The 10236-nt window shown below is 36.1% G+C and overlaps 2 protein-coding genes across 2 annotated transcripts in view; one reads left to right on the forward strand and one right to left on the reverse strand.

Annotated features, from left to right (window-relative positions):
* The window catches only part of LOC107665370 (serine/threonine-protein phosphatase 4 regulatory subunit 4-like), a 24059-nt gene extending 19881 nt beyond the window's left edge, over window positions 1-4178 (forward strand). The window contains exons 15-25 of the mRNA XM_016456222.1: window positions 702-807; window positions 898-1045; window positions 1169-1310; window positions 1654-1692; window positions 1827-1898; window positions 2149-2212; window positions 2329-2409; window positions 3291-3381; window positions 3535-3596; window positions 3684-3840; window positions 3994-4178. Of these exons, the coding sequence (XP_016311708.1) occupies window positions 702-807; window positions 898-1045; window positions 1169-1310; window positions 1654-1692; window positions 1827-1898; window positions 2149-2212; window positions 2329-2409; window positions 3291-3381; window positions 3535-3596; window positions 3684-3840; window positions 3994-4039 (1008 nt within the window). The 3' untranslated portion in view covers window positions 4040-4178. The remainder of the gene's footprint in view (window positions 1-701; window positions 808-897; window positions 1046-1168; window positions 1311-1653; window positions 1693-1826; window positions 1899-2148; window positions 2213-2328; window positions 2410-3290; window positions 3382-3534; window positions 3597-3683; window positions 3841-3993) is intronic.
* An 86-nt stretch (window positions 4179-4264) lies between these two features.
* On the reverse strand, window positions 4265-9200 carry serpina10a (serpin peptidase inhibitor, clade A (alpha-1 antiproteinase, antitrypsin), member 10a). Its single transcript, XM_016456221.1, has 6 exons — window positions 9024-9200; window positions 6683-7253; window positions 6014-6287; window positions 5667-5814; window positions 4845-5055; window positions 4265-4814 (listed from the first exon to the last, which is right to left on the reverse strand). The coding sequence occupies exons 2-5, from the start codon at window positions 7245-7247 to the stop codon at window positions 4867-4869; spliced, it is 1176 nt and encodes a 391-aa protein (XP_016311707.1). The 5' UTR covers window positions 7248-7253; window positions 9024-9200; the 3' UTR covers window positions 4265-4814; window positions 4845-4866.
* Between the last annotated feature and the right edge of the window lie 1036 nt (window positions 9201-10236).

A 10236-nucleotide genomic window follows, 5' to 3' on the forward strand; every position in this document is an offset into this window, starting at 1 on the left:
GCAATGAACTGTTACAATTATACACTTATTTTCACATAGCTATGAGAAGCGTTATACATGGACACGCGTGCAGTTGCCGTACTGTATTAAAGCTTTAATCAGGATAAAACCGTATTTTAAAAGCTAACAGAAGGAGAAGCATTTACAAATAACAGCATATCTAAAAGTATGAGACAACAACAAACAAAAAACATAGGCCTACCATTAAAAGCCGTGCTTGCACAGGTTCTGCACGATCCTCTTCAATAATATCCTCTGCTTCTCAATCGGGCTCAAACTGATAAGCGATATTAACGACGCCGTTGTTTACAATACAACCGGAGCACATACCGCTGAGGTGAGGGGTGGGACATTTAGACACATACTAGAGGCGGTTTAGCCAATCACAACACACTGGGCTAGCTAACCAATCAGAGCCCATCACCTATTTACACACTGGGCTAGCTAACCAATCAGAGCCCATCGCCTATTTCTGAGGGCGGGGCTTCATAAAAACAGGAAAAGATCAGCCCGTTTCTTAGAGAAGGGACAGAGCGGTGTTGAATAAAGGTAAATTATATGAAAAATAATGCGTTTTTTTTTTTAAACGAAGCATTAACACATGTTAGACTGCCCCCCATAAACACAATCAAGCCTAGAAAAAAACCAGTGAACCACCCCTTTAAGTGGCTATTTCATCTGTCCTGTTTACTCTGTTCTAGAATGTTCTACCAGTCCAGCGGGAAGCTGTCAGGACGTTATGTGTGTTCTTGCGCTATAACCGCAAACAGGAACAGCGTCAAGAGATAATCAGCAAAATAAAGCAAGGTAAAAAAGCAGGATCTGCTTATTTCACATTTTTGTGTATGAGATTCTGTGATTCAGTTTATCAGGACTGTATTCTCTTCTGAATTTAAGAACTTGCTCAAGGTAGAAGCTACTGGAACAGGCTTCGGTATCTGGACCTGTGTGAAATCACAATAGACCTCTTCTCCAAGTCATATTTTTGTAAACATTTCCTTATTCCAGCGCTTGAGTTGGTCAGTGACCCTGTAGCCAATGTCAGGTGAACAGCTCAGATTTTTTTAACATCTGTTATTGCATCCTTGTTTACTGTGCTTTGACTAATGCTCTAACGAATTACTGCTTAATGTTTGTTTTATTCAACCAAAAATAAACCTTCTGGCAGGTACAAGCTCTGTTATATGTTACCCAAACTGAGATCCACCATCAAGCCAACAGACAAACATCTACTTCAGCAGCTGGAGTTCTGTGTGCGGAAATTGTTGTGCCGTGAGAAGGACAAAGATGTAGTGGCAACTTTGCGCAAGGTGAGGCTCTCATTATTAAAGTAGCAAAGTTTTGGTAAAATTTGATGGGCAAAAAATGGTCCATGTATGAAGCAAAGCTCACAGAGAAGTTGCTTTCAAACCAAACAGCTTTCTGTTGATCAACACAGTGTATTTGCATGATCAACTTAAACCCATTGCAAAATCTGCACGAGGAAATCTCTTACCCTCACACGGATTCCACTTGAAATGGCAGGATTTTGCCTATTAAAAACAGTAAATGTGATTGCACCTTAAGTCTTTTGTGAAGATTTTTAATAGATTGAAAATCAATTAATTAATAGATGTAATTAAATCTTCAAATGGTTTTATTATGTTTTCTTAGACAGTTCTGGAGCTGGACAAAATGGACATAACAGAGCCGGTATGAAAGATCTGTTACTTTGACCCTTTCAGTTTAGTTGTTTTTGAGTAGTTTTTATACACCATCTTCTTTTTATGAACAGTGAGCTCATTTTGTTTCACTGTTAGTTTTGAAATAAATGTTCATATTTATAGTATCATAAAAGGCATGAAAGAGAGCTTTTGGATCAGAAAAAAGAGAAGGAGGAGACTCTTTTACTTGAAATGGTGAGTGATTTACCCTTTTTTTATTATTTTATGAAGGCAGCAAGTTCACTTATAAAAATGTTTTTTTTTTTTGTTTGTTTTTTTTACACCAAAACAATTTTATTTCTCCAATTTATCTGTTGGCTGATTGGGCCTGTAAAGACAAATAGGTTTTCATTATGTGTAAATGTAATGTTTTGATGTCAGAACAAAGAAGACAAAAATATAATTTTAAACATCACTCCTGTGTTTGTGGTTTTGTAACACATAGGAACTGCTAGAACGACAGCAGAGTGAGGCAAAACTAGCTGGAGATAAACAGTCGGAGAAGAAACGTGAGTGACGTTCATTCATGCACCCTCTCTCTCAAACTTTGGATGGTTTACTAGCTTACATATGTAAATTTCTCAAATGTATGTGGGCGTTTACTTGTAATGCTTTTGTAATGCAGAAAGAGACAGCAAGTCAGGCCTCTCTGGTAGTAAAGGAATGTCAGGATCTACATCAGGAGCAACATCATCCTCTTCTGCTGGTTAGCATCCTTCCTGATGTACATTAATGTTAACTGAATAACAAAAACATTGCATTTGTTTTACTATATACACTACAATTCAAAAGTTTGTAGTCAGGAATTTATTTTTAAAGAAATTAATACAGCAATGAAGCATTAAATTGATCATGTTAATTTTTATTATTGTTTTTCAAATAAATGCTGTTCTTTTGAACTTTCTATTTATCAAAGAATACATGGGAAGTTCAGCAAATGCTTGAGCAGCAAATCAGCATATTAGAATGATTTCCTGAAGAATCCTGTGACATTGAAGACTGGAGTAGTAATGCTGAAAATTCAGCTTTGCCATCACAGGAATAAATTACATTTTAAAATTGAAAACAGTTACTGTATTTTTAATCAAATGCAGCCTTGGTGAACATAAGAGACTTATTTAAAAAACATTTAAAAACTTTTTTACCAACCTCATACTTTTAACACTAGTGTACATGAAATTTATTTTTATTTTTTTACATTTTTTAAAGGTTTTCAGAATTGAGATAGTCCCCACTGATAAGCTATTACTAAATATAATGTAGAAACTTTAATTTTCTGTAAAGCTGCTTTGCAACGATTTGCATCGTGAAAAGCACTATACAAATAAAAAGACAAAAAGAAAAAAAAACAAGAATTGGAAGGTGCTTATTTTCCCAACACTGATAATGTTTGCAGGTAAGGAGATGCGGAGGGCCAAATTAGCTCGCAGTCGTTCCCTCAGCGGTCATCCCACGACAACCAAGATGACAAACCCAGACAAATCGCAACGATTTGCATCGTGAAAAGCACTATACAAATAAAAAAGAAAAGAAAAAAAAACAAGAATTGGAAGGTGCTTATTTTCCCAACACTGATAATGTTTGCAGGTAAGGAGATGCGGAGGGCCAAATTAGCTCGCAGTCGTTCCCTCAGCGGTCATCCCACGACAACCAAGATGACAAACCCAGACAAATCCTTGTACGTAACACAATCATCTCATCGCTCTTGTGTTGCTATCGCAGTGGATTGCACCAGCTGAGTTCTGTCTGGATTTTGAATTTAGTCATGAAATTGCCATGACCCATCACCAGTAGTTACATAGCGTGTTTATACTCACCATTTTCTCTTTAGAAAAGTGAAGGATTCAGGAAGTTGCGCTGGATCAGGAAAGAGCGCTATGTTACCATTAAATGGTATTTAATAAAATTTCATCATGAATTATGACTTGTGCTCTTTGCTGCAAACGTTCTGTCGTTTACCTGTACTCGTTTGTTTTCCAGATGATAACCTGCGACCTCACCACTTCAATGTTGCTTCATCAATCTCCTCCACCCCATCCTCCTCCTCCATGCCCGTCCTGATCCGCAGCAACACGAGCAGCTCTGTGGATCACCGGAGTAACGGGAATAAAGACACACAGTCTAGGAAGCTCTCTGTGTACGTAGTGTGATCCTGTACTTTTTGAACTTCATCTTATAATCTTTTATTAATCATGACATTTTGGGTGTAATCATTTTATGATTATAAGCTGGAATGATTCAGCCAGACTGAACTTGACCTCTGTGATGCTTTTCTATTCGTGTCTGACAGACAGCGGAAGTCAAATTCGTTTGGAATGCAGTCTGGGAGAGAGTGATTACCACTTTGCCTTCTGACTTAAAGCCCCTTTCTACAAGACTTTTAATTCTGCAGCAGCAGTGACCCTCCATTTTTGATGTGTCCATTCTCTTCTATACCAGAAACGGCTTAAGATATGCTGGGGCATCAATTAAGGTCTGCATTGATCCATCTCTGCCTTATTTCACACGGAAATTCACACCATACATCACAAAATGAAAACAAGAGTTGAGGAGTAATTGAATGTATTTAATTTACTGCCTCATTATTTTGTTTCTTGTATTATAGCATGCTTTGCAAATTCTGTTTTATATTTTTGAAGTGGCTAAGAGAAAAAGAAGCACTATGTATTTTTATGATTGAAGAGTTTTGGAACTCTCCATCCCATCCCACCAATGAGACTGTGCCTGGTGCTGCCCAGCACCTGATTGATTAACGCCAACATATTAGTACCCAATGAATAAAATTCATGTTGAATATGACGCGCTTTAATGAGTTGCATTTGAACAGCCTGCTAAAGTGCTGATATGAATACTATGCTGGTACTGACAAATCTCCAGAAGAACAAAAAACAAGATACTTTTCACTGTGTGGGTAACACTCCATCACGGGATCAATAAATCTCTTAAATCAACCATTTCAGAAAAAACTATACATTTACAATTGTTTACTTCTCAGACATTGTATTGTTATTATACGGATATTTTTGATTTAAAATATTGAAAACACTATTCTGTTACATTACACAAATAAATGTTAAATTCTAAGTTGGTTATTCAAGCCAAAACAACAGGTTAATCTATGAGTAGGACCAAGACTGTAAGTTGGTAGTTTCTCTATACATAATTAGTTCTTAGTTGGGTCGACCACACGTCCTATGTAAAGGATGCATTTTGTGGCCTCATGGTAGATGACAAAAATGAAGGGTCGGTTGAAAGTGAGCCTGGGAGGAAGAGGGGTCGTAAAGAGATTTCTGGAGGCATCGGCCACTGAGCCTCCAGTCTCATCCACTTCCACGGTGACCTTCTGTACCACCTGGAATCAAGAGGCATTGGTCAAATGCATGCTGGTATATCTCATATTTTACTATATATATTGTATGATATATTAATGTTACACACACACACGCATATATAGGTTGTGGTCAATAAGAGTCCAATGTCAGTAAAGGACATTTATAATGTTAGAAATTTTTTATTTTATTTTTTATTTCAAATAAATGCTGTTCTTTTGGATGTTTTATTCATGAGCACCAAATCAGCATATTAGAATGATTTCTGATCATGTGGATCATGTGACATTGAATGCTGGAGTAATGGCTTCTGAAATTGAGCTTTGCCAGGAATAAATTACATTTTAAAATATTCAAATAGAAATCTGTTATTATATATTGTAAATGTATTTAGCAATATTACTGTTTTTACTGAACAAATTAATGCAGCCTTGGTGAGCATAAGGGGCTTCCTTCAAAAATATTTAAAAAAAAACTTAACCTCCCATTTTTGAACAGTAACGTATAGTATATATACACACAAACACATCAATGTTATGTCAATACTAGTTAAAATCATGGTTCATGTAACTGGTAGACATGAGAAATGCATTGACATGAAAATCTTCCTTGTATTGTTGGAAAGATTTCACACCTCTGACAGTGTCAGGCCTTCATCGCTGCTGATTCCAGAGAGATCTGCAGTACTCCCGAAGATCTCTTTAATGCCCAGGCTGGGCAGACTCATACTTAGTGAATTGGGCTGTTTCAATGAAAATCTGGGCAACTGAATCTCCAACTTCCTGAGGACAGAGATAAAACTGATCTTTAGAGATCAACAGAAATGTGTCTTGAAAATTGCAGGGTAACTATAAGCTGTTTCAAGTATGTCATATGATTGCTCACTTTGGCTGCTCAGCATGAGTTTGATGGAGATTTTTTGAGTCATTTAAAAAAACACATTGATTTGTGAAAATGTGAGAGACTGATTACGTGACTCACGTCTTTTTCAGCTTTGAAACCCATCGGCGAAACACTTCACCAGTCATGGATTCATCAATGTAGGTGTAGTCCACATCTTCATCTGGAAGAAGGACAAGCATGGCAATGCCCTCCTCACAGGGCAGTTTCAAAATGCCAACCTTTAACGTGGGGTCATAGGCCAGGTAGTATTTGCCCGTACGGAGCATCATGGGCACTTGTACAATCTTATACTTGTTCACATAGAAACGCTCCTCTTGGGTGAAGGTAACATTGAAGGGTTGCAGCCACTGACCTGTTAAAGATCTCTTGATCAAGATTAAGATTACCTTTTCACATTCACGTTTTTGAAATTTCTTATCTGCCTCTCTGGAATACCTCATTCTGATTGGTCAATCGTGGCATTCAGTGGTCAGCTGTTCATCTTGTTGGTTTTGTACATGGTAATGGACTGTTTTTCTTAGCAGTCAGGTAAAATTTGAACTCCGATCAATATTTCATATCTTTATATTCATATATTCGGTAAACAGCCATGCAACAAGCAGGATAATGTACATTATCCCTTACATATCTGATATTAGCATATATTAGAAAACAAAACATGCTAATATAGAAGAATAATAGCAACTACTACTTGAAATATTAAGATAAAATATTAATTATGACATTATTCACTTGTTTTCTCCTCACCTGTGAAGAAAGCTGCACTGATTAACATCGCCATGCTTTGTGGATCTACGTTCTCCACCACATCTTTGACCTTGTCCCCTGTTCGGCCTCTTACGTAATCATCGATACTCCCTTTGGCCTGCTGTCCATTGGCATAATTCACATTTTGAACATCTGCATTATAAAACTGCTTAACCTGGTTGCCGAAGCTGTCATCTGCCTTGACGTCTTGCTTCATGAAGAGGCCAGTGGCCTGGATTTGAGCAGTGGTCTCCCTCAGCTGCTTGAGTAGGGTCTGAATCCGTTCTGGCTCTCCATCTTTCTCCATGGAGGCCACACCTATACCCTCTAGCAGCTCGGTGCGAGTAGCCCCACCAGCCCCGGCTGCTAATGTGGCTAAGGCCAAGGTAGCTCCAAGGGTCGAAACGGCTACATTGTCATCATTTGAGCTAGCTATCTTGCTGTACAGCTGGGTAGCAAAGTCGGCATTCCTATCAGCAAGCTCATCAACATCTGGGGTTTGCCCAAGAACGGACACAGCAAGGAGAGTTGCTCTGACCAAGAGGGAGAAGATGCCCATCTTCATGATGCTCTGGTGAAAAACATTTACAGGCATATTATTTTATTCATCATGTAACAATAATAGCTACATTATCTCATATAATTAACCATGTAAAGCCTGACATATGAAATACTAGGCAGAAAAATCTAATTGCTGAAATGTAACAATTTATTTAACCTTTAGACAAAATATAAAACCACATAAAAACTTTGCTTATGTGTTTTATATATTGTATCATTTTTTAATACAGGCTTTTATGGCTCATGATATAGTGAGAATATGGAGCTCACACTCGAGAACAAAAACATCAATTTGACTAATTTTATTGCAAAACATTTGCAGTTTAGTGCAGATGTTATTTATATGGCATAAAAGGAAGGTCAAATTCTGATAAGCTTGTAACTCAATTAGATTTTTATAACTGTATGCAGAAAAATCTAATTGCTGAAATGTAACAATTTATTTAACCTTTAGACAAAATATAAAACCACATAAAATAAAAACTTTGCTTATGTGTTTTATATATTGTATCATTTTTTAATACAGGCTTTTATGGCTCATGATATAGTGAGAATATGGAGCTCACACTCGAGAACAAAAACATCAATTTGACTAATTTTATTGCAAAACATTTGCAGTTTAGTGCAGATGTTATTTATATGGCATAAAAGGAAGGTCAAATTCTGATAAGCTTGTAACTCAATTAGATTTTTATAACTGTAAACTTATGCTGACTGCTTACATAAACTGCATATAAATGTCTATTATTATTTTGGGGACAAAAATATGCAATGCAATACAATGATTGAGAGATTTACAAACGTTCCTCAAAAGCCTGATCTATTATATGTGACACTAACATTTTGACATGATTTAAAAAATAAAATAAAAATAAAGGATGGATAATGGTATGGATAATGAAATAAACCTAAGTTGCTCCAGTTCAGTAAATGCTCATCTTAAAATATTATTAACAATATGAAAGTTATTCTTACGTTTACTTTACAAAAATCATTAAGAGTTTAAAGACGCATGTACCATGACCTGAAGGTGGACTAAAATAATTCTAATAAAAGGCCTTTTAGTTGCTTAAAACTGGTAACTATCAATCGGTGTGTAGAAGGAATATTGTTCACTTTTTTTCATCAAAGTTTAACATGCTGATCATTTGAATGCCTTAGAAATGTATGTAGCCTATTGAAAGTGATACATTGGGCTTTATAAGGACCAATTCATAATTATATGTAGTATATGAGATCCCACAATGGAAAACACACAACTCACTGTCATTATTTTGATAAGGAGCTGATGAATAAGCATAATTCTAATCTTTGAACGTTTGACAGGTCATAGCTCTAACCAAGTAACAGGATTTGCAACTATTCAAGATATACAATAGAACAATTCGCAAGATATTTTTATAGTTTTCAAAACCAAATGGCAGCTGTAGCTTACTAACAATACAGAACGTTATGTAATGACTGTAGAAGAGTAAGCAGTCTGTTATTCTCATCACAGCCAGAAATAACAGCTAAACAAAACAGCGTCGTTTGAATTGGGATTTTAAAAAGTATGTGAATATCTGCAATAAAGCTCGTGCACAGTCATGCAGTGTGTTGACAGTAAGGTTTCTTTCGCACTGCGCTAACACACCGGGGCACTGTTATCAAACATAAATGTTTAAAAAAAATAAATACAGTGTTCAAAATTACAAAATCACGTGCTTTAGATTCTACAGAAATGATGCACAGAGATTTAAGTAGAAATATAGAAAAATATGGTGTAGGCCAAACTACTTACAAATTTCTGTTTCGACGTCAGTGTCTAATATCCTTGTTAAACGACTACAGACAGGAATGTTTCAAACCCATTCACTGCAAACATTGTAATTAAATCGACTAAACTAACACACATGATGTCGCCATCAATAACACCGTTTATACGGAGATATCTCGCAACATCCGCCCTTTGCTCATTCTTGATGAAGTACGCAGTTTACGCATGTCCTAATCGCACATTTGGTATATAAACAAACATCGATGCTTGTACTGCTATTTTGTATACTTTATTTCCGTAATATTTATTTTTGCTTTGTGTTATTTTTTGACAACGGAGTGTTTGCGAAAAGTAAAATAATAATAATATAATAACAATAACATTTTATATAGTGATATTAACGAACATGTTCCAGTATACAATTAATATGATTAATTGTGAGTATCCTTATAAAGTTGCTAATATGGTGTACACGAGAATACCAAATGATTTTCTTACTAGTTTTGTATGTTTGACAATTTAATTAAAACTATATGCAGATATATCATATCTGATGACTGGAAGGACATATATAACAAACGCGACAATGGTCCAAACAGAGAAATAAATGTGAAAAATGTAATGAACATTAAAAGCTGTAGATGATGTAATCACAAATGACTGTGATTGGTCAATCCTGTTTTTCCATTTTCAGCGCTGAGGACAGTAACATGTTCCAGGATACCACGTGACAACGTCGTCAGTACATACTACTTTAGCAGAAGGCTACCGGTTGATTGAGTAGTCAAACTGTTTTTAATCCAAGGTGGAAAAAAAGCTGTTAGTGCAGCAATCTCTTTAGTTCAGGGGATTTGGTTTGGAGCAGTACTTGTGCCCGAAAGTTTAGCATCCTTTGGCTTGTCCTGAAGGGCTTACCAAACATAACGAGCAAACTTGAAATGTTGTAGATTTGAATCATTGTCACAATTTTTGTATTATTTTTTTTACCTCTGAAATGTAATGTAAAATTATATGTTTTAATACATGCTGATAAATACAGCAGAAAAAATATCATCTGATGGCAAAGCATACATGTTGAAGACAATACAAGGCCCCTGGTGGTGACTAGCCTTTTTGGAGGCCCTCTCTTGTGCGGAGTAAACAATCAAGCAAGCTGAATTAAAATACAAATAAAATCTCTGAATTTTACATTTATTTCTTATAATTAAGATTTTGTCAAAATGCTCTTACGCCTTTA

Source organism: Sinocyclocheilus anshuiensis, unplaced genomic scaffold, assembly GCF_001515605.1.
Source record: "Sinocyclocheilus anshuiensis isolate Anshui unplaced genomic scaffold, SAMN03320099.WGS_v1.1 scaffold199, whole genome shotgun sequence".
NCBI lineage: Eukaryota > Metazoa > Chordata > Actinopteri > Cypriniformes > Cyprinidae > Sinocyclocheilus > Sinocyclocheilus anshuiensis.